General features: G+C 32.0%; 2 protein-coding genes and 1 long non-coding RNA gene across 4 annotated transcripts; 1 reads left to right on the top strand and 2 right to left on the bottom strand.

Annotated features, from left to right (window-relative positions):
- Positions 1-2,627: 2,627 nt before the first annotated feature.
- LOC100265582 (uncharacterized) lies at positions 2,628-4,425 on the bottom strand. Its single transcript, XM_010660330.3, has 3 exons — positions 4,297-4,425; positions 3,471-3,922; positions 2,628-2,923 (listed from the first exon to the last, which is right to left on the bottom strand). The coding sequence occupies exons 1-3, from the start codon at positions 4,310-4,312 to the stop codon at positions 2,861-2,863; spliced, it is 531 nt and encodes a 176-aa protein (XP_010658632.1). The 5' UTR covers positions 4,313-4,425; the 3' UTR covers positions 2,628-2,860.
- Positions 4,426-7,806: 3,381 nt separating this feature from the next.
- LOC104881149 (uncharacterized) lies at positions 7,807-11,339 on the bottom strand. 2 transcript variants are annotated; one of them, XM_010660331.3, is made up of 3 exons: positions 11,197-11,339; positions 9,698-10,152; positions 7,807-8,500 (listed from the first exon to the last, which is right to left on the bottom strand). In XM_010660331.3, the coding sequence occupies exons 1-3, from the start codon at positions 11,210-11,212 to the stop codon at positions 8,066-8,068; spliced, it is 906 nt and encodes a 301-aa protein (XP_010658633.1). In that variant the 5' UTR covers positions 11,213-11,339; the 3' UTR covers positions 7,807-8,065. The 2 variants fall into 2 exon arrangements, with proteins under 2 accessions (XP_010658633.1, XP_010658634.1); XM_010660332.3 differs by having other exon boundaries at positions 9,698-10,143; positions 11,197-11,320.
- Positions 11,340-17,073: 5,734 nt separating this feature from the next.
- On the top strand, positions 17,074-23,895 carry LOC132254981 (uncharacterized). Its single transcript, XR_009467458.1, has 2 exons — positions 17,074-19,579; positions 23,116-23,895. It is a non-coding gene; the product is annotated as an uncharacterized LOC132254981 (long non-coding RNA).
- The last annotated feature ends 1,316 nt before the right edge of the window (positions 23,896-25,211 follow it).

Here is a 25,211-nt window from a genome sequence, read left to right as displayed (position 1 = left end):
TGTGTCTAATAGAAACTTCAAACTCATACTTGTATAAAGAATGTTATACAAAATATTTTTATAATCATATATCATTTTAATATTAGTTTTCTTTATAAAATAAAAACGTTAATTATTAAGAATATGTATATAAATATTGTTAGTCATTTAGGGAAAAGGTTATAACATGATGATGAACTTATGAAGATACAAGGAGTAGACATAAGGTTATTTAGGATAGTTCGGGGTGTAGAGTAAAAACAAGGACATAATAGTTGTTTTTTTATTTGGTTTATATTCTTTATTAAATTTTCTATGGCATGGTAAAGTGGTTCTTCTTATTCATGGATGTAGGTCTGGTCCAACCACATTAAAATCTCACGTATCTTTATTATGTACATCATTTTGTATATAAATTGATGGAACTGTAATTTTGAAGTTACCAATATCAACCTTACACTATCGATTTCTTGGAGAGATTTTAATGTGATATTAGAAGTATAAAAGAAGCATAATATACATTATGAACACAAATCCGACAAGTTTTTAAGAAAATTGTTAGTTTAACATGATATCAGAGGTTTGTTTAATGAGAGGTAATTCACAATTTTACACATTTGTTTCCCTATTAACATATTTGAAAGTCAAAAAACTGACTGCAAGAAAATTGGTGGTTTAACAATATGATTCACTTCTCAGCTTCTTCAGCTATGCTTTCGGCAAAATTAATTTTTTCATTCATGAACGGAGTGGAGTGATGTAAATGGGCGTAATAATGATAGTGGTAAGAGCTTAATTTCTCTAAAAAAAATGCCTTTTGATTCAAACCCTGTGGCTAACAACGCAAAGTTCTACTTGTGAGGGTAGATATATAAGCTAAGAAGCCCTTTGTAACTTTTACAAAGGAAGCCATTGGCAGGAGCTTGCTTGGTCTGCATAGATGCCGTTGCAGTTTCAAACCCTCCATAAATTAAGATGCAGAAAGCAGATTTAATTTTCCGCTTACAAAACCAGAAACTTTGCAAAACAAAACCCTTGACTATTTCTAAAAGTAGCACTTGAAATCCAACATAATTCTTTATGCCTGGCCTGTATTCCCAAGGAAGACATTCGTCAAGGCAGTTTTGGACTGGAGCGATGCGTTTATCAGCAGCTTCAAACCCTATCATGAGTGCAAACAGAACAGGAGAAGTGAAAGCAACAGCATTCATTTAAGAAGAAATAACATAAAGAAATCTGACCCACTACTATATATAAATAGTTCAGTTTAATTTGATTATAAACAATGAGATGGAAGGATTATCAATACGGAAAAAACAATGTCTGTGAATGAGGCAGATAAGCACTATACAACTCTATATAACATTATGATCAAGATAGGCTATTCAATCTAAAAGAGCTACAGATGGTTAGATCACATACTTCACGCATGGTGGAATCAACCACTTTCTCTTCCAGTTCACCTCCCACTTCATGTATATTGGACTTGTTGAGGAGATCAACAATGGACATAGTGGAGAGAGGCTTCACAACCAAAGCATCCGTTACCATATCTGTCACTGCCCCTTTCACATAACCTTTCTCGGCTTTTTCAGTGTCCGAAAAAATGTAATTTGCCTCACTTGCCATATCGCCATGGAAAAAAGGACAAACAACGGATGGATAATGAGCAAGAATGTGGCACTTCTTGAATTTTGATTAATTCTTTCCTTTCTCCTCAAAAACCTTTTGTTTTTTCTCTTCTTTTTTTTACTGTTCTTTATTAACCGTGTTATAAGCAATATTCCGAAGGAATATCTTACATAACCAAACTCATATATATACTTAATTTTGTTGTCATTATTGTACTAGCAATGTTATGAAGGAATATCTTAAGAATTATTTTTTCTAAAATTATTTTCGAAAATATTTCTTAAACAAAACATTAGATTTTAAGTAGAATTAATTTTCAAAAGTTGTTTAAAATTCTTTTGGATATAAAGTCTCAAATATATTTAAAATTTTTGCTTGGAATATGATTTTTGCATTTGAAAATTGATTGGAGTGTAATTATTAATGAATTACTTAAATAGAGTCCACACACATACAAGAAATACAAATTTTAGAACATCAATTTGATTCCATTTTTGTCAATTAGGGGATAAGAAAAACAAATATAAAAATTATTTGAATCAATTAAATCAATTTCCATGATTCCAAAAGCTAACTAAACTTCACGATTATTAAAAATTGAATCAATTTGGTTGGTTTTGATGGATTTGAACAATTTTTTGTAGAGTATTTTTACCAACAAATTCTTTAAAAAAATTTATATCATAGTTAATTACATAATATCTTCATAAAAAACAAGCAATGAAAATTGTTTTTCATATTTGATTCTCAAACATGATTTTATTCTTGGAAATAATATTGGTAACTTTTTAAGAATTATTCTCAAATACTATTTTCTGATAACCATTTAAAAAACATTACCACATGGTCATAATACTTTTATCTTTGAAATAACCTTGTAATGTGCCTAAATTATTCTTATTTGAATGCCCTACCACACAAATCTTACCTCATCTTTCTCTTTATTTTGGAATGATCTTTGACAGATTGTATAACACATTAATTTTTATTATTATTCTTATTTTAGTTCTATAAAATTGGGGCGATGCAGGGATTCTTATAAGGACAAAGAGAGTTTACATTACATAAAGACAATTAAGCATAAACATTGTTAAGAGATTCGGAACTTTATGATTTTTACAAATTCAAGAACCAAGAGAGTTTACATACTTGAATGGTTCAGCCCTCAAACAACCAAATTTATAGATTGTAAGGGAGGAGAACAAACTAAATCATCCCCTTATCCTTCATTTGTTTTTGTTTCTTCTTTCTAAAGGAAGACATTAGTGAGAGCTTCCTCGGAATGCAAAGCACAATGCAACAGGTGCAAAGCCTGAAAAGTGAACAAAAAGATTGATTAAATCAACATTAGAAAAGAAAGTACCTTTCAAAACTTCAAACAAAAATTAAGATTGTTTTTAAAAACATTTATGAAAAACAATTTTTGAGAATGGTTCTTTAAAACTATTTTATGATAACTTGTAGAACAAAAATTTGTTGGGGAGCCTAAACTGTTCTTTAATTTTTTTTTTTCATGTTTTTAAATATGTTTTAAAAATAATTTTATTGTAATACTATATTTTTAATCATTTTTTCATATTTGTAAAATTATTTTTTAAAGCAACTCTGAAAAAACAAATAAAAACAATAAACTAAAGGACGTTATTTAAAAACATCATTAATCGAAAATGTGTTTTTCTATTTATTCTGTAATACAAAAAACTATTTTCAAAATCAATTACCAATCAAGGCTTAATAATTTGCAAGTAACATTGACTGATTAGTTGTGTCTTGGGAAAAAGATTACTCCAACCAAATTTGCAAGAAACTAGGGCAGAAAAGAAATCAATTAAAACCCAACAAGGTAGATAATTGTTTACCTCTTCAAGGCCAATTGAAACCACCTTTTCCTCAAGAACATCAACTTCCTGTATGTTGTATTTCTTAAATAGAGCCATGGTTGATGTCATGGACATGGGTGTAACCGACAAGTCATCAGCCACCATGTAGGTAACCAAGTCGTCGTGCTGATCACTCCGACTCCTTGATGAATAACGATTAAAGAAAGGAAGAAAAGCAAAGACTGGTGTTTTCAGTTTCAAGGTCAAGTCCTCACTCTCATTATGCAGCAGGTAAGCTTTTTCCATTTTGTTGATACTCTCATGCAGGTCTCTTAGGCAATTTTCTTTTGGGAGGAAACTCACGATGGTGCCAATGGGCAAAGTCAAGAAGTGGTTGAAGAGGAAATCTATGAAATCATTTTTAACTTCAGCGAAGACAACTTTATCGTCCTTTTTGTTGATTAGAAGCTTCAAGCTCATCTTACGGGTTGCTTTGGTTGCCATGCATGAATTTTACCATAAAACCAAATTTAGTTTTGGACTGTAACCAAAATTAGTTATGTAATTAACCACTTGGTTCTAACCATATAAATATTGTCCACTTTGGGCTTAAAAGGTTTTTACAACTTCAAAATACATTTATAAAGTTAATAGGAATATGTGTGTATATATATACACCTTCATGATATCCCGTTACAAATAGGAGAAAAAATTTCATATATATACATATACACATATAAACTTCTCTTAACTTTGTAAATGTATTTTTATGCCATAAAAACCCTTTAGGTCCAAAACGATTTAATTTATCAAGAAAACAAGAAATTAACAAACATATAACTTAACCCAAATTTGGTAAACTTACATGACTTGGAAGCCATTTCCTCGAGAAAAGTAGCCTGCTAACTGTTAAGTACCTAGAATTGAGCTTCAAAACTAAAATAGAGAGAGTGAGAGAAAAAAAAAAGATGAAATTAAAATAGCTTACTAGTGATCTTGAGGTGGGATTAATGGCTCTCTTCTTATTTTAAATTCATTATATATACGAGTAAAAGCAAAGTAGTTTTTGTTCTTTCCTTTCTCCTCAATTAATGGTTTTGGTTCTCTTTTTGCAAGTATGGTTTTGAATTTTGATTCTTTCCCTTCTAAAAAGTTTTTGGGTTCTATTCTTTCTTAGCAATGGTATAAGCAATGTTCTCAAAGAATATCTTACATAACCAAGCTTCCTTAAGCAACTTCAAACCCTATCATAAAACCAAACAAAAGTCAACATGGTTGTTTAAAGAGTGAGTCCAGTTAAGATAGGTGCATTCACTGAGATTTTCAACACTCTCTTGCTCTTCTTTGTTGGGAGACTGATCACAGTTCCAATAGGTAAAGCTTGAAGGTTGAAGAGGAAATCTATAAAGTTCTTTCTTGATTCAGTAAAAAGGACTTTAATTGTTGTTCATTTGTGTCTAATAGAAGCTTCAAACTCATATTTGTATAAAGAATGTTACACAAAATATTTTCTATAGTCGAATATCATTCTAATATTAGTTTTCTTTATAAAATAAAAAAATTTATTGAGAATATCAGTTAAGGGAAAATGTTATAATATGATAAACTTATAAAGATAAAAGAAGTAGATATAAGGTCATTCAGGATGATTTAAGGTACCGTAGCGTGAATACAAGGACCTAGTAGTTGTTTTCATATTTGATTTGTTTCCTTTGTGATATTTTCTATGGTATAGTAAAATAAATCTTTCTTGTTTATAGATATAAATTTAGTCAAACCACGTTAAAATCTTATGTATCCTTATATATAAATTATTTTATACATAAATGGATGGAATTGTAACTTTGAAGTTGCCAATATAAACCTTACATCATTAATTTTCTTAAGAGATCTCCATGTGATATCATATTTATTAAAGGAGTATGATATATATTGTAAACTCAAACCCTACAAGTCAAGCTTTTATGAAAATCATTAATTAACATGGTATTAGAGGTGCACTTGACAAGAGGTCATCCACAATTTTGCATATTTGTTTCCCTATTTGCATATTTAAAAGTCCAAAAATGGCTTTAGGAAAATTGGTAGTTTAACTTTAACAATACGATTCACTTCGCAACTCCAACTATGTTTTCTGTAAAATTCATTTTTTCATTCATGAACGGAGTAAGATAAAAACTAAGCTAATAAAAGGAAAACAGGCTCCAATATTTTTAAAGTTGTATAATGAGATGTAATAAGATAAAGCAATGTGAGTCTAAGAACAAGAAGAGACCCATCAACAACTACTCTCAACTGCCAGCATTCATTTCGCTCTTTTTTTTTTTCCAAAGAATGACAGTGGTAAGAGCTGCATTTCTCTGAAAACAATGCCTTGAGATTCAAACCGTGGGCCTAATAATGCCAATTTCTACTTTAATTTTAAGTATATAAGCTAAGAACCCCTTTGTAACTTTTACAAAGGAAGCCATTGGCAAGAGATTGCTTAGTCTGCATAGATGCCAGTGAGCAGCTTCAAACCCTATCATGAGTGCAAACAGAGCGAAACAACATAAAGAATTCTCACCCACTACTATATATAAACAATTTAGTTTAATTTTATCGTAAATAATGAAATGGAAGGATTATCAATACAGAAAAAACAATGTCGGTGACTGAGGCAGATAAGCACTATACAACTCTATATGACATTATGATTAAGATAGGCTATTCAATCTAAAAGAGCTACAGATAGTTTGATTACATACTTCAAGCATGGTGAAATCAACCAGTGTCTCCTCCAGTTCACCACCCACTTCATTGATATTAGGCTTGTTGAGGAGATCAACAATGGACATAGTGGAGAGAGGCTTCATAACCAAAGCATCCGTTACCATATATGTCACCACCTCTTTCACATAACCTTCCTCGGCTTTTTTTCAGTGTCTAATTTGCCTCACTAGCCTTAGCGCCATGGAAGTAAGGACAAGCAGCGGATGGATAATGAGCAACAGTGAGGCACTTCTTGGAACAGATCTAAAAGTTTTTGGGAGCAGGTAAAGTACAGTAAGATGTTCGGAATATGGGTTTTAGTAGAGGTTTGCTCTGATTTGGCTGCATGTAAGTTTCACTCAAATTTTCAATGCTCTGATACAAATCACCCAGGCAACCCATCATGCCCTTCTCTGTAAGCTGCATAATAACAGTCCCAACGGGTAATGTAAGAAGATTGAAGAGGAAATCTACGAAGTTTTTTCCTGCTTCAGCATAGAGGACTTTCCGACTGTTCTTGTCTACTACAAGATTCAACTTCATTTTGGTTTCTGCAATTGTTTCTACTATATATAAGCCGCTCGCATAAACAGAAGATATATGCATACTTGGAGCATGTTTCCATGAACCTACTATATATACTTGGGAGGCCTGATACATGGACTGCGTGGGGAAGTTGAATGGTTGATCCAAATGAATTTAGTGCACGTACCTAATCCTCATGATTAACTATTGTACTTCGTAAAAGTGCAAGGAAAAATTGTTTTCCCATAAAGAAAAGTTAATAGGATATATATCATTTTACCTACAGTACTGTACATAATAGAGGGAATAGCCTATAATCTCTTGACACGTGGATTCAAGAAAATTGCAACAAAAGCTTGTTTTTATTATTATTATTAGTATTTTAAATTTATTATTATTATTTTTTTATTTTCATGTTTTTATTAGAGGTATAAAAAGGTTGGGTTTAATATATTTTTGGTTGTCATGCCCAAGACCTAGACTTTATCAAACTTTTAGGAATGGAAAAATCAAAGCACAACAAGTTTGACGATGAATTGGATGAAGTTAATCTAACGCCCTGTTTGACAATTGATTTTAAAAATTGTTTTTTGTTTTTAAAAATAAAAAACAGGATTTAGTCCATCATTAATTTTACAAATAGAAATCAATTTTTTATTTTTAAAGATAGAAAAAATCTTTTTATTCTAAAAAATAAAAAAATATTGTGTTTTTAAGGAACATTTTTTAATTATTTTTGCTTATTTTCTAAATTTTGTTTTAAAGAATAATTATATAAATATGAAAAATAATTAAAAAATAAAGTATTATGATAAAGTTTATTTTTAAAATATATTTAAAAATATGAAAAATGGATTAAGAACATTTTAAGTTTTTATATATATTTTTGTTCTATAATTGATGTATTTGAAGATTGTTTTGACTATAATTTATAAATAATGAATTAATTAAATTGAGTCCATGTAATATACATAATAATGAAAGTAATAGGAAAAAAAAACTCATTTAACGGGAAACCATTACGAATTATAAGAAATACAAGTTTTAAAATATCAATTTGATTTAATTTTTATTGATTAGGAATCAAGAAAATTGAAAATTGAATCAACTAAATCAATTTCCACAATAACAAAACCTAACCAAAACTTCACAATTGTTAAAAATTGAATCAGTTTGGTTACTTTTGATGGTCTAGCATTCAAAAGTATGTAACCGAATGGTGCCTATGTTATCTCCTCAACTTGAGGTCCATAGTTCAAATTGTTATAGGTGGGATTTTTTTTTCATTGACTTTTCTTGAAACTAATATATCAATCCCACATCTGATGGTGATAAAAATGAGGAGGCCTTTTAATACATTACACATCCAAAGGAAAGACTTCTCCACTACTCCTGGGTTTACCATAGAGCCCAACATGTGACATGGGCTTTATTTGGATGGTCACCAGTGTGGTTGCTGGTTTAGGCGGTTTGCAATCGATTTGATGGCTAGGCAGTTTAATGGTTGATGGTTGGCAGTCGACTTGATGGCTAGGCAGTTCAAGGGTCAATGGTTGACGATAAATTTGATGGCTAGGCGGTTTAATGGTAGATGGTCGGCAGTCAATTTGATAGCTAGGGGGTTCAATGGTCGATGGTTGGTAGTCGATTTGATGGCTAGACGGTTCAATGATCAACGGTTGGTTGTGGTTGTCCATTCGATGGTTAACTTTGGCTTTTGTTTCTTCTTTCTCAAGGAAGGCTTTAGTGAGAGCTGCCTTGGACTGCAGAGCACCCTTCAATATCTGCAAAGCCTGAAAAGTGAACAAAAAGATTGATTAAATCAATATCCAAAAAGAAAATTCCTTTCAATACTTTCAGAGAAAAATTTATGCTATGTTTTTTAAAATATTCATAGGAAAAAACTTTTTGAGAATGTTTTTAAAAAGTATTTATGATATTTTGTAGAACAAATCTATTGAAGAATCTAAAATGTTCTTTAATTCTTTTTTTATTTTTTTATATTTTATGTTTCTAGATATGTTTTAAAAATAGTGTTACATGTAATATTTTATTTTTAATCATTCTTCCATATTTATATTATTATTTTTAGAATAAATCTTAGAAAATAAATGGAAACAATTAATTAAAAAACATAATTTAAAAACATCATGTTTTTATTTCCCGATTGAAAATATGTTTTTCTTTTTATTCTATTGAATAGAAAACTATTTCCAAAATCAGTTACCAAGGTATAATAATTTAGTAATTGATTTATAAGTAATATTTCCTAATTAATTATGTTATGGGAAAAAGATTGGGAGAATTATGTTTTGGGGGTAGATGGGCCCCCCAAATTAACAAAAGGTCTATGTAACTTTTCAAATTGAGCCCAAGACCCAAAGAAAGTATGTAAATTGAGTTGAAGGATATCATCCTTCAGTATTTCCAAAAATGCCCTTTGTTGATTTTGAGAAAAAAAATTAATATTTTTGAAAAATACTTTTATTTAATTTAATATTTTTTATTTAATTTAATATTTTAAAAAAATACTTTTATGTAATTTAATATTTTTTTAAATACTTTTATTTAATTTAATATTTTTAAAAAATAAATTTATTTAATTTAATATTTAAAAAAAATTAATTTAATATTTTTAAAATACTTTAATTTAATTTAATATTTTTGAAAAAATATTTAATTTAATATTTTTGAAAACTACTTTTATTTAATTTAGTATTTTTGAAAAAAAAATTATTGAAAAAAAAGTATTTAACTTAATTTTATAAAATATTTTATATGTGTTCTTAAAGGGTATATTTGTCCGTTACTATTTCATATCCTTCAACTCAATTTGAAGACTTATATGGACCTTTTATTAATTTGGGGGCCCATCTACCCCCAAAAGATAATTCTCCCAAAAAGATTAACTCCAAAACCCAACCAGATCTGCAAGAGAATAAGCCAGAAAAGAAATCAATTAAAACCCAACAAGCCAGATAATTGTTTACCTCATCAAGGCCAATTGCAACCACCTTCTCCTCGAGAACACCAACTTCTTCTATATTGTACTTCTTAAACAAAGCCATGGTTTCGGTCAAGGACATGGGTGTAATCGACAAGTCATCAGTCACCATGTAGGTAACCAAGCCCAGCACATGACCATAACTCCTTGATGAAGAAGGATTAAAGAAAGGAAGAATAGCATAGGCTGGTGTGTTCAACTTCAAGGGCGAGTCTGGGCTCTGGTTAGGCTGCAAGTAAGCTTCCTCCAGTTTTTTCATACTCTCATGCAGGCCTCCTAGACAAATTTCTTTTGGGAGGAAACCCGTAATGGTACCAATAGGCAAAGTCAGGAGGTTGAATAGGAAATCTATGAAATCTTTTTCAGCTTCAGCAAAGACAACTTTATTGTCCTTTTTGTTGATTAGAAGCTTCAAGTTCATCTCAGGGGTTGCTTTGGTTGCTATGCATGAATTAGACCATAAAACCAAAATTAGTTATGCAATATATATATATATATATATATATGAAATCTCACATTAGATAAAAGAAAAAAAATTGACGTTATTTATGTATTAACTCCTCTTAATTTTATAAACATGTTTTAAAATCATGAAAACTCTTTAGGCCCGAAACAAATAATATTTATACCGATTAATTTATCAAGAAAATAAGGAAATTAACAAACATATAACTCGGCCAAGTTTTGTAAGCTTACCTGAGTTGAATAAATATTTATATATATATATAGGAGAATTTTTTTTATATATATATTTATGTATGAACTCCTCTTAATTTAATAAACATGTTTTTAAATGGTGAGAACTCTTTAAGCCAAAAATGGATAATATCTACATGGATTAATCTATCAAGCAAACGTATAACTCAACCCCATGTTTGGTAAGCTTACTTGAGTTGACGTTATTTATGATATTATTTATGTATTAACTAACAATGAAACAAACTAACAAAAAATTTCAATGTTATTTATGTATTAACTCCCCTTAATTTTATAAACATGTTTTTAAATTGTGAGAACTTTTTAGGCTCAAAGCAAATAATATTTACATGGATTAATTTATCAAGAAAATAAGGAAATTAACAAACATATAACTCGACCAAGTTTGGTAAGGAAAAAAAAAATTGACGCCATACATTTATATATCAACTCCTCTTAATTTTATAAACATGTTTTTAAATCGTAAAAACTCTTTAAGCCCAAAGCGAATAATATTTATATGGATTAATTTATCAAGAAAACTAACAAACATATAACTCAACCCCATGTTTGGTAAGCTTATATATATATATATATGAAGTCACATATTAGATAGGAGAAAAAAAAATTTGACACTATTTATGTATGAACTCTTTTTAATTTTATAAACATGTTTTTAAATCATAAGAACTCTTTAGACATGAAGTGAATAATATCTATACGGATTAATTTATCAAGAAAACAAGAAAATTAACAGACATATAACTCAACCAAGTTTGGAAAGCTTACATGAGTTGAAAGCCATTTCCACAAGAAAAGTAGTCCACTAACTTTTAAGTACCTAAAACTGAGCTTCCACATAAAACTAAAATAGAGAAAAAAAAGGAGATGAGATTAAAATAGATGACTAGTGATCTTGAAGTGGAATTTATGGCGCTCTTCTTGTTTTAAATTCATTATATAAGGAAAGACAAAGTGGTTTTGATTCTTTCCTTTCTCCTCAATTAATGGTTTTGGTTCTCTCATTGCAAGTATGGTTTTGAACTTGGATTCTTTCCTTTCTCAATGGTAAAAAGTATATTTGTTTCCTTTTTGTTTTAAATTCATTATATAAGCAAAAGTAAAGTGGTTTTGATTCTTTCCCTTCCTCTCAATTAATGGTTTTGATTCTCTTCTTGCAAGTATGGTTTTGAATTTTGATTTTTTCCCTTTTCCTCAAAAAGTTTTTGGGTTCTATTCTTTTTTAGCAATGGTATAGGTAATGTTCTCAAGGAATATCTCACATAACCAAGCTTCCTTTAGTCAAGGGCAAAGCCACCATAGGCTTGGGGTACATGCCCCGCTCATATTTTAAAAATAAAAAATTATTTTGTTTATTTACGAATTTTAGAAAGTTAAAAAATAAAAATAAAAATGCAAGTTTGCCCCATCTAAAAAACTAATTTTGTGTGTGAGAGAAAAATAGATATAATAAAAAAAAATTAGATAACCATGAATATTGAATAGATTTTATAAAATATTTGTTTGTTTGTATTTTAAATTTTATTTAATATTAATAAAATTAAATTTATTTAAATCCTAATATACATAAAATAAATCTAGAAAAATAAGTTTTTATAATTTTGTACTTGATATTTTATTAAATATATATTTTTATTGTGGGCTATGTTTTGTTTAATTTCAAGAGATTTTTTAAATGTTTAGACTTTTAAGTTTAATCAAGTATTTTTTACTTCATGACTACGTACATAATTATTCAAACATATGTTATTTTAATTGTTGGTAAATTTTAATTTAATTTAAATATTTGATATTTTATCAAATATCTTTTTTATTTGTAGGTAATGTTTAGTTTAATTTAAAGATTTTTATAAATGTTTAGATTTTAAGGTTTAATCAAACATTTATTAATTTAGAATTGACTACCTAAGTTTTAATAATAACATTATATTACAACATAGATAACTTTTAAATAAAAATTTCATCACTATCAAGTAATTATATTTAATTATTTTTAAAAAATCCAAAAAAATTATTAATGAGATTATTAAATTTTTAAGTTATCTAGCAAAATATTTCCAAAAAATTATTAAAAATATTTTATTTAAATCTCTTACATCTTTCAAAAAAAGATTTCGAAAATATTATTTGAATTTTTTTTATTAACTTTCAATATAATCTAAAACTCTTTTGCCAATGTTTTTAGTATTTTTGTTATTTAATTTATCATATTACAATTTTCTTTTCTTGTATAATTAATATTAATAATTACTTATTTTATTAAATGATATTGATGCTACCATTTTCTAAAATGTAAAAAATTTATCTACATTTATTATAATATACAAATTTTTAATTTTTCCCCCATCATCAAGAATCTTTGGCTCTGATGGTGCCTTTAGCAACTTCAAACCCTACTATAAAGCCAAACAAAACTCAACATTGTTGTTTAAAAAGTGAGTCTAATTAAGGTAGGTGCTTTCACCGAGATTTTCAACACTCTCATACAAGTTACCTAGGCAATCTACCTTGCTCTGTGTTGTAAGGAGGCTGATTAGAGTTTCGACAAGCAAAGCCTAAAGGTTGAAGAGGAAATCAATAAGTCATTTCCTGCTTTAGTAAAAAAGACTTTAATAGTTGTTGTAATTGTGTCTAATAGAAGCTTCACGCTCATATTTGTATAAAGAATGTTATACCAAATATCATATATCATTTTAATATTAGTTTTCTTTATAAAATAATTAAGTTAATTATTAAGAATATGTATATAAATATTGTATAGGTCATTAAGGGAAAAGATTATAACATGATGATAAACTTACAAAGATATAAGGTTATTCAAGATGGTTCAGGGAGTCGAGTGAAAACAAGGACATAATAATTGTTTTTGTATTGGGTTTATATTCTTTATGATATTTTCTATGTTATGCATGGTAAAATAGTTCTTTCTTATTCATGGATGTACGGTTAGGTCAAATCATGTTAAAATCTCATGCATTTTTATTATGTAAATCATTTTATATATAAATTCATGGAGTTGTACCTACCAATGTCGACCTTACATTATCAATTTGCTTGATGGATTTAGTCCATGTAAATTGATGGATTTAGTCCTTTAGTAATTCTACAAATAGAAATTAATTTTTTTATTTTTAAAGATAGAAAATATCTTCTTATTCTAAAAAATAAAAAATATTGTGTTTTTAAGGAACATCTTTTTATTATTTTTGCTTATTTTCTAAATTTTGTTTTAAAGAATAATTATATAAATATGAAAAATACTTAAAATTAAAATAAAGTATTATGATAAAATTTATTTTTAAAATATATTTAAAAATATGAAAAATGGATTAAGAACATTTTAAGTTTTTATATATATTTTTGTTCTATAATTGATGTATTTGAAGATTGTTTTGACTATAATTTATGAATAATGAATTAATTAAATTGAGTCCATGTAATATACATAATAATGAAAGTAACAGATTAAAAAAAAAAAAAAACTCATTCAATGGGAAACCATTATAAATTATAAGAAATACAAGTTTTAAAATATCAATTTGATTTAATTTTTATTGATTAGGAATCAAGAAAATTGAAAATTGAATCAACTAAATCAATTTCCACAATAACAAAACCTAACCAAAACTTCACAATTGTTAAAAATTGAGTCAGCTTGGTTGCTTTTGATGTAGCATTCAAAAGTGTGTAGCCGAATGGTGCCTATGCTATCTCCTCAACTTGAGGTCCATAGTTCAAATTGTTATAGGTGGGATTTTTTTTTCATTGACTTTTCTTAAAACTAATCAATCCCACATCTAATGGTGATAAAAACGAGGAGGCCTTTTAATACATTACGCATCCAAAGGAATGACTTCTCGACAACTCCTGGGTTTACCATAGAGCCCAACATGTGACATGGGCTTTATTTGGATGATCACCAGTGTAGTTGCTAGTTTAGGCGGTTTGCAGTTGATTTGATGGCTAGGCGGTTCAATGGTTGATGGTTGGCAGTCGATTTGATGGCTAGGCAGTTCAAGGGTCAATGGTTGGCGGTAATTTGATGGCTAGGCGGTTTAATGGTAGATGGTTGGTAATCGATTTGAGGGCTAGGATGTTCAAGGGTCAATGGTTGACGGTAAATTTGATGGCTAGGCGGTTTAATGGTAGATGGTCGGCGGTCAATTTGATAGCTAGGCGGTTCAATGGTCGATGGTTGGTGGTCGATTCGATGGCTAGACGGTTCAATGATCAACGGTTGGTAGTCCATTCGATGGTTAACATTGGTTTTTGTTTCTTCTTTCTCAAGGAAGGCTTTAGTGAGAGCTGCCTTGGATTGCAGAGCACCCCTCAATAACTGCAAAGCCTGAAAAGTGAACACAAAGATTGATTAAATCAATACCCAAAAAGAAAATTCCTTTCAAAACTTTAGAGAAAAATCTAGGCTATGTTTTTGAAAACATTCATGGAAAAAACTTTTTGAGAATGGTTTTTTAAAATTATTTATGATATTTTGCGGAACAAGTCTATTGAAGAATCTAATACGTTATTTTAATTCTTTTTTTTTTTTAATGTTTCTAGATATGTTTTAAAAATAGTGTTACATGTAATATTTTATTTTTAATCATTCTTCCATATTTATATTATTATTTTAAAGACAAATTTTAGAAAATAAATGGAAACAATTAACTAAAAACGTAATTTAAATAAATCATGTTTTTTATTTCCTGTTTGAAAATATGTTTTTTCTTTTTATTCTATTGAATAGAAAACTATTTCAAAAATCAATTACCCAACAAGGTATAATAATTTAGTAATTGATTTACAAGTAATATCTCCTAATTAATTATGTTATGGGAAAAAAATTAACTCCAAAACCCAACCAAATCTGCAAGAGAAAAAGCCAGAAAATAAATCAATTAAAACCCAACAAGCCAAATAATTGTTTACCTCATCAAGGCCAATTGCAACCAACCACCTTCTCCTCGAGAACATCAACTTCTTCTATATTGTACTTCTTAAACAAAGCCATGGTTGTTGCCATGGACATGGGTATAACCGACAAGTCATCAGTCACCATGTAGGTAACTAAGCCCTGCACATGACCATGACTCCTTGATGAAGAAGAATTAAAGAAAGGAAGAATAACATAGGCTAGTGTATTCAATTTCAGGGGCGAGTCCGTGCTCTGGTTAGGTTGCAGGTAAGCTCCATTGAGTTTTTTTATACTCTCATGCAGGCCTCCTAGGTAAATTCCTTTTGGAAGAAAACTCGTCGTGGTGCCAATCGACAAAGTCAGAAGGTTGAATAGGAAATCTACGAAATCTTTTTCAGCTTCAGCGAAGACAACTTTATCATCCTTTTTGTTGATTAGAAGCTTCAAGCTCATCTTAGGGGTCGCTTTGGTTGCCATGCATGAATTGGATCATAAAACCAAAATTAGTTATACAATAATTCAATTTCAATCCTGTAGATACTGTTGTTGTATATATATACCAAAAATTCCATATTAGATAGGAGAAAAAAAATTGATGCTATTTATGTATGAATTCCTCCTAATTTTATAAACACGTTTTTAAATCGTGAGAATTCTTTAAGTCCAAAATGAAAATATCTACACAAATTAATCTATCAAGAAAATAAAGAAATCAATAAACATATAAGCAGATAATATCTATATGGATTAATTTATCAAGAAAACAAGGAAATTGACAAACTTATAACTCAACCAAGTTTGATAAGCTTACATAGATTAATTTATAAACACGTTTTTAAATCGTGAGAATTCTTTAAGTCCAAAATGAAAATATCTACACAAATTAATCTATCAAGAAAATAAAGAAAGTGTTTTTTTTTTTTCTTGTTTTAAATTCATTATATAATTAAGTAAAGACAAAGTGGTTTTGGTTCTTTCCTTTCTCCTCCTTTAATAATGGTTTTGATTCTCTTCTTGTTAGTATGGTTTTGAATTTTTGTTCTTTCCCTTATCCTCTAAAGTATTTATATATTTTTTCCGAGTTCTATTCTTTCTTAGTGATGGTGTAGGCAATGTTCTCATGAAATATCTCACATAACCAACCTTCTTTCAGCATCTTCAAACCCTATCATAGAGCCAAACAAAACTTAATATAATTGTTTAAGTGAGTCCAATTAAAGTAGGTGCTTTCACTGAGATTTTTGACAATCTCATGCTAGTTACCAAAACCACCTGCATTGTTCTTCTTTGTAAGGATATTGATCACAGTTCCAATGGGCAAAAACCGAAGGTTGAAGAGAAAATCTATGAAGTCTTTTGTTGATCATTAAAAAAAGACTTTAATTGTTGTTGTTTATGTCTAATAGAAGCAGCGAAGCAATAGGCGTGGAGTCGTGGAGATTCACCGCATCAACGTTCCCAACAGCATTAACATTCTCTGTAGCGGCGAAGACAGCAACAGACCCAACAGAGGCGGAAAACTCCGCCCTCTCTTGCAGGGTTGCGCAGCTGTTGAGGTGGAGGAGGTGCTCATTGTTGGGGTGGTAGAGGGCCCGAAGCAGCCAAAGGAGGCGGGGGGAGTCCTGTAGACCCCCATTTTGGGTTTATTTTTTGCACCTATTTGTTTTTGCCACATGGTAGGTTTTTAGAGGTCCACGTGTCATCTTTGGAGAGGTCATTAGGAAGTGGCAACTGCCTTGTCAGTGGAAGTGGGCGTTTTCGGAAGAGGCAATCAGCAGGTGATAGGTGTGTGAGAAGATTTTGAGGACGGTTTTGAGGCCATTAGGGGAAGGGGAGCTTGAGGAAGAAACCAACTGAGGAAAAAAAAGGAAAAGGGTTTTACAAAGGAACTGAGGATGAGAATAGTAGGTTTTCATTTTCTGGGATTCAAGGGTAGTTTTAAGTGAGAGCTGAAAAAAATGTGTGAAATAGAAATAGTGAATCGGTAGAGAGATAATTTCAGCTTAAGTGAGGGCCATTCCATAAGGAGTTAGAGAGTAGAAAGGGGCATTTAGAGCAGCAAAGACAAGAAGCGAAAAAGCGAAGGAGAAGAAGCACAGAATCAGCTCGCTACTCTTTTTCTTATCCAGTCATGATTACAACATATTTTACATTTTCCCATTTTAGACTATTCTCCCTTGTTTCCTGCTGATTTTGGATTCATCTTGGTGCTTGAATGTTGACATCAGATATTGTGCATATTTGTGAAATCTAAGACCAATTTTTATGCATTTTCTTTTATTCTAGTATGGTTCTTTTAGCTCTGTTTGTAAGCAACTTGTGCATTTCTCTATTCATGAACGAGTTGAATATGGATCCATCACTGAATCTGATTATCAAAGATCATGCTCTTGCTTCCTTTTGATTCCACCTGTATCTAGCCCATTGACCTTTATGAAATGGAGCTAGGTTTAACCATATTATTTTTGTTTGTGCATGCTTTGTTTTTGTTTTTTTTTTTTACTTTCTCCTCTGTTTCTGGTATTTTTGGAGTGGTGGGTATCATGTTTGGGTTGGCCATCTTGATATGTGTGCTTTTTGAAGAGCTCAGGTTGGTCCAATAGCTTCAGTTGTGGAAGAAGTCTAGCTGTTGAGAGTGTCTTCCAAGCTCAGAATTGATTTTGTTGGCACCATTAATTAGCGTGAAGAGTACCCCTGGTGCTTCCAGAGAGTAGTGCTTGAATGTGAAGATGAGAGTCTTGTTAGCATGGATTTAGCTTCTATAGGGACACACCTCGAGGGGTCCCCTAGTGTCAGCGCTTTCTCTTGATTTAGAACACTTTTGGAACTGAATGCATGAGTAGTAGGCATCTGGGGAAATTGAAGTGTTGAACAGATAAAAGAAAATAAGCAAGACTTTTTTAAGAAGGAAATATTGCTCATGGGAATCAATTGGTACACAAGTCCAGAAAAAGTTTCTTATGCTCCTGTGATTTCTGCTGAAAAGGCATACCATAAGCAACTTTCAGCAGCTGAAATTACCAACAATGCTTTTGAGCCCTCTTCTATGATAGCCCAGTGTGACACCTGCCAGGGCCAGAACACGACATGCTAGCTGAAGTATCGAGGTGATGGGGTGCCCAAGGACGCAAGTGCCGATGTAGCCACCATCTCTCCCACCTTTGCACTGCCATGCATGGCCACCCAAAACCTTCGTAAAACCCTCAACTGAAACCCCATTCTATCAAACCTTAATCTCAAGCCAAACCGCTCCTGTCTAAAACGTCATGATAAACTCACCACCTCCCTATCTATTATACCCACTACCAACAACTTATTCAACCACCATACCCATATGTCCATCTTTCAATACCCACTAAACCCACTTTTCTCACTACCTTCCACCACCCATTCCGTCAATCATAACCCACACCCTTCATACCCACCAGTCCCCATTATTCATATCCACCGAACCTGATCACCAGAACGCACTCACCCATTCAGCTCATCACTTTCGCAACCATCCACCTATACCCAATCCTCTACCCGATCTCCTTGTCACCTTTCCCACCCCCCTACTTGCATGGCACGCATGATATTTTCTAGCATTGGTAGAAATTAATGGAGGATGTGAGGAAACCTTGACACTGTTTAGGAAGAGGCAAGAGTTGGAAATCCATCAAAAGTTGATGAGCTTGCATACATTTCAAAGGCGTAGCACATGGTCCTGACCATGCTACAAATATTAGAAGCTTGAGGATGAACAAAGGAATGACTCAGGTGAAAGCAAGACATATGGATAGACGCGGCTTTAAGGAAGTGTTGGAATTTTTATGTGTGGACTTACATAATCAATTTAATAATGTCATAAATCAGTGTTATTTATTTTTGCATTGTGGTCCATAATGGGACTGGACACATATTGTTGCTTGATTTTTTATGGGCTCACCCTAATTCACTTGACTGGCCCATTAAGTCAAGTGGTGGTCCAAATAATGTGTGTGATATATATATATGAATATATTTATTTATTTATATATATACATAAAAGAAAAGGAAGGGCTCTCTCTGTGAGGTTGGCTGCTCCCTGCTCCTTCCTCCTTTGGCTGAAAGAGAGCACGCACTCTCGTTTTGGACTGAATCCGGGTGTAGAAGGGAAGAGCTCATTGACCTGTAATTCTCGCACCATCAAGCACTGGAGGAGCTTCCTGAATACCAGAAAAGAGCTAGAAATGGCCTTTCACGGAATTAACCAAGGTGAACGTTTTCGTTTTTGCCGTTCAATGGATGCTTAAATGTCAACATGTGATCCTATGCTGTTTAAATTTTCTTCAATTGGTATCAGAGCCAACATGGATGGCATTTGAGCTGCAATTTTGGGTTAATTTTTGGGTTTCCCGTTTCCTGTGGTGGAAGCCATTTTTTTGGAATTTTATTTCTCGTTTGATGTTGATTCTCTGTTTTCAAGCCCGATTGTTGTTGGAAACTTGTAGAGAATATTGTTTGGAGCAAAACCCATCATTTTATTTGATTTTTGGAGCTTGTTTGGTGGGATTTCGAGAATTAGGGCTTGCTTTGGTTCTTTCTATTATGCGTTTTTTTGTGCAAATTTTGGGATTAGATTGAAGGTTTGATGTTTGAGGATGGAAATCTAAGCGTTTTTTGTCGGAAAATGCCCAAAATTTTGGCCGAAAAAGGAAAACTTTTTTTTCTCCTGCACCAGGCCGTGTTCAGCTGGAGAAGGAGATGAATAGTGACGTGATGACGTCATCATGACGTCATAAAAAAAAAAAAACCAATTTTTTTTTTTTTGTTTGTTTGTTGCCTTGGTATTATTGGAATGATTGTGCATATGCTAGAATTTTTATGCATTTGTTAAATTTGACTTTATTGGGACAATTATTATTATTATTGTTCTTTATGGTATAATTTTTCCTAATATCAATAATGTTGTCCTATGTCAATTTTGTTAAATATTTCAATTTATTGAGGAAATGAAGCACACTTGTGTGATTGCCTATCACAATTCCAAGTGTGTCAAATTGTGAAATTAAGATATTTTGAATTTTATTCATGACAATAGTGAACATATGTGTGGTTGCATATCGTGATCCTATATGTGTCAAATTGTCTTTGTTGAGATATTTTATCTCCATCTTTTGATTGTTTTATTATTGTGATAACTAAGGTCCATACGGGTATTGTGATTGTCCTATTGATGATTATAATATTTGGTAGGATGCTTGGATTGGTGAAGGAAATTAATTTTATATTATGAATCGTACTAATTTTCTTTGCCCTTTCGGTAATAAAATTAGTGCATCTTGGTTGTGATATTTAATTAGTTGTCCTTACCGCCGTGGAATTTTTAAAATTCCAAGCTATTGCTAAATTGAGAAATTCTAGAAACTAGCAAATGCATGATTTTGAAGTAAAATGCATATTGCTTAATTTGCTATTTTCCAGCTACTAGCAATCCTGGTATTACTCTGCAATTGTCTGCCATCAAACCTCTTACTGGAATAATTTTGAGGAATGTTTTGAGTCTTTCAATGTGCATATGATTATGCACATTTTGGACTGGGCTTTGAGAGTTGATAAGCCAAGTAAATTTGAGTTCTTCCATATTGTGGCACAAACGCCTAGGTCATATTTCTAGGCAAAGATTAGAGAGATTGGTTAGAGATGGTGAGTATTATGGGAGATATGATGAGACTCGATGGAATTCTGGACCATTTGCTAAGTTTCTGTTGGAATGCGGCATTGATGCTAGATATACAATGTCAGGCACTCCTCAACAGAATGGGGTTGCAGAAAGGAGGAATCGCACATTGTTGGATATGGTGAGGTGCATGTTGTCTAATTCCTCCTTACCAGAATTTCTGTGGGGTGAAGCCTTAAGGACTGCGGCATATATTTTGAATCAAGTGTCCAGTAAGTCTGTGCTTAAGACACCTTATGAGCTATGCGCAGTAGAAGCGTGGTTAGGCCCTAAAACCCACAGTCAAAGAAACTTGATCCTAAAACCATTAGTGGTTTCTTTGTTGGCTATTGCATTGGATCAAGGGGTTCCAGATTTTATTGTTCATCTCATACCACCAGGATCATTGAGTTAGACAGGGTTGTATATTTTGAAGATGTGAGCTCTGTTGATGAAAGATCTAGTGGTATCTGAAGTTTGATAGTATTACCATCCAAAATGGTTTTAAAGAGAATACAGTTGACAGATGCATATATTTGAGGGTCAGTGGGAGTAGTTACATATTTCTTGTTTTATATGTTGATGATATACTACTCGCGTCAAATGATCCTAACTTGTTGATTGAGACAAAGCACATGTTGTCAACCCATTTTGACATGAAGGATCTTGGTGAGGCTTCTTATGTTTTGGGCATAAAGATTCTTCGTGATAGGGCTAATGGAGTGCTTAAATTGTCTCAAAGAGCTTATATTGAAAGGATATTGAAGAGGTTCAATATGCACAACTGTAAATCTACTAAAGCGCCAATTGTGAAGGGTGATAAATTTTCAAAGGCTCAGTGTCCTCAAAATGATGATGAGAGAGAGGAAATGAAGACCATTCCTTATTCATCTATGGTGGGCAGCCTTACGTATGCTCAAGTAGGTACACGCCCTGATATTGCTTTTGTTGTGGGCATGTTGGGAAGGTACTTGAGCAATCCTGGAAGTCAACATTGGAAAGCAGCTAAGAAGGTCCTTAGGTATTTGTAAGGAACTAAGGACTTAATGTTGACATATCAGCGCACCAGCTTACTTAATGTAGTTGGGTTTTGTGATGCTGATTTTGCTGGTTGCATAGATGATAAGTAATCCACTACGGGCTATATTTTTATGATGGCAGGAGGAGCTGTATCTTGGAAAAGTGTAAAGCAGACACTTACAGCATCCTCAACTATGGAGGCAGAGTATGTGGCATGTTATGAGGCTTGTTGTCATGCTATGTGGATGCGGAATTTTGTTTCAGCTTTAGGAGTTGTTGACTCCATTTCTAGACCGCTGAAATTATTTTGTGATAATTCCGCAGCTGTTGCTTTCTCCAAGAACACTAGGAGTATTTCTCGCTCCAAACATATTGATGTAAAGTTCTATTTTGTTAAGGAGAAAGTGGCAAAGTCTCTTATTGACATTGAACACATGTCCACAAAAAGTATGTTGGCAGATCCATTAACAAAAGGCTTACCCATAATTGCGTTTCAGGAACATGTATCTCAAATGGGGTTGTTGGAAGCCTAGGTTGTATTAAGTTAGTGGGAGCCATTTTTGGTATTGTAATACTATGTTATTGTTGAAAGGATTGCTATTATTGTACATTTCCCTATGAATCAAGCAATGAAGCATATATGATTGCTTTTGATTATTTATTTTTGATGAGATTCTATGGGACATTGATTTATGATTATGTGTATGTTGTAATGTTTGATTATGTAGTCCAAGTGGGAGATTGTTGGAATTTTTATGTGTGGACTTACATAATCAATTTAATAATGTCATAAATCAGTGTTATTTATTTTTGCATTGTGGTCCATAATGGGACTGGACACATATTGTTGCTTGATTTTTTATGGGCTCACCCTAATTCACTTGACTGGCCCATTAAGTCAAGTGGTGGTCCAAATAATGTGTGTGATATATATATGAATATATTTATTTATTTATATATATACATAAAAGAAAAGGAAGGGCTCTCTCTGTGAGGTTGGTTGCTCCCTGCTCCTTCCTCCTTTGGCTGAAAGAGAGCACGCACTCTCGTTTTGGACTGAATCCGGGTGTAGAAGGGAAGAGCTCATTGACCTGTAATTCTCGCACCATCAAGCACTGGAGGAGCTTCCTGAATACCAGAAAAGAGCTAGAAATGGCCTTTCACGGAATTAACCAAGGTGAACGTTTCCGTTTTTGCCGTTCAATGGATGCTTAAATGTCAACATGTGATCCTATGCTGTTTAAATTTTCTTCAGGAAGCTGACCTAAGTAACCCAGACAAGGATCGAGACCTTGAGTTTGGTGGTTCTGAAGGAGAAGACATCCCTAGAGTTGGAAGTAATTGGTGAAGATGGGACTGTACAATCTGTTTGAGCAAGTTGTATTTGGCACAATTAAAGATCTTGTTGTTCCACGTTGGAATGAAAGGTTCCACTATCCACAAGACTGTAAGGCTGCAGGGAAGAGGAGAGAAGCTATCGTCTTGTTCTATCTCCAATGACCTGCATCAGTTCCTTCAATCCTTTGCATGAGCCCTTTTAATCTCTGACCCCGCTCCATTTCCTCACGTGACTCTCATGCCAAATGTAGCCTCGTTGCCAGGTGTGCTCTCGCATCTCGCATGGGTTTAAACGGATAAAAAGTCAAGTGGCCTTAGAGATCTTAGGTGACTCTTCATCATTGGCAAGAGAGGAATTATCATGCAGTCCCACTTTGGCACTGCTCGACCCCCATGCTGCCATCCACATGCATTCAAACCTCTACCAGATTTACCTTTGTCAACCCCACATGTAGACTATACAAGTCCATGATTTGAGTTTGAGTCAAAAAATTTCTGAATTTGATGATTCTAATTTAGAGGAAGGTCTCCCAACCTATTCTTTAGAAAATAGAAAACCTGAGCCAAAGGTTGAGTAAGCAAATATGGTGCCAACCAATGCAAATGTTGCCAAAGCAAAAATGAAAGTTAAAGAAGCGGCAAAGATACAACTATGTGGAATCGAAATTGGGTTTTCTGCTTTGTACAATACACCACCCAGATGGGGATCACCCTCATTAGTGATTGCCTATCTCCACCCCGGGCCCACACGCATGACCCCATTTTTCATTGGCCACCCTCTTATGCTCCTTTTCAAAACCCATGTGTTTTTTTTATCCATCTTCATGCGTGTCTTTTAAAATTGATTTTCAAAATAAAAATCTTGTTTTGATTCCACAACTTTTCATCCTTAAAAATTTTTAGGTCTCAAAAATCCCATTTTCAATAAAATTTGTTGTCATTTTATCTTTAGCAAGCATTTTTCACATTTTTTTCCTTCTTGATTTTTAAATTGTTTTAAAATAAGTATGAATTAAATTCTATAACTCCAAGTCGTGGAATTCGTGGAATTAATTCATATAAAATAAATTGGGTTTTGGCGGGGACCCAACATCAGTGATGTTTTCTTTAAAATAAAAATAAATTTGAGTGAAGTGCAGTGTCTGTCAATAATGGTTTCTTATTCTGTTTAGTGATGCATGTGATATATTTTGTACTCATTATTGTGCACTAACCTCATTTCATGATAGCGCATTATTGTTCATCGCTAAGGTATTGTCTCACTCTCACTTTGACTATTCTCTATGCATGTTTTGGCTTCCAGTGTATGATTATTTTGGTATCCATTGATTTCCTTATCGATTATCATGCTTGTTTTATTTTATTTAGTAGAGATCTATTTTTAGAGGCTTAGAGGGGTGTTACGGTCTTCACCGTACCTTCCTAATAAGTAACCTGACCCCCAAACCCAGATTTAGTTTTTCACAAACCTTCTTTTCCAAATAAGGAGTCACACTTAGGGTTTTCTTTCTTATTTTGTTTTCCCTTTAAAAATAAAACAAAAATAAATAGCAACTTCAAGTCGTTTTCTAAAAAAATAAATCTTTTTTCAAATAAAAAAACGAGTTCACCATTCGAGTGGAAACACGTGCAAAAATGCGGGATCCACACATCCTTTTATTTTAAAAAATAAAAAATATAATATTTTTCATATAATACCTTTTAATAATTTTTACTTATTTTTTAAATATTATTTTAAATAATAATTATATAATATATGAAAAATAATTAAAAATAAATTATTGCAATAAAAGTTATTTTTAAAGTATATTTAAAAATATGAAAAACATA

This window comes from Vitis vinifera, chromosome 13, assembly GCF_030704535.1.
Source record: "Vitis vinifera cultivar Pinot Noir 40024 chromosome 13, ASM3070453v1".
Lineage (NCBI taxonomy): Eukaryota > Viridiplantae > Streptophyta > Magnoliopsida > Vitales > Vitaceae > Vitis > Vitis vinifera.
Note: the sequence above shows the minus strand (reverse complement) of the source record. Positions and strands in the feature narration are given on the sequence as shown.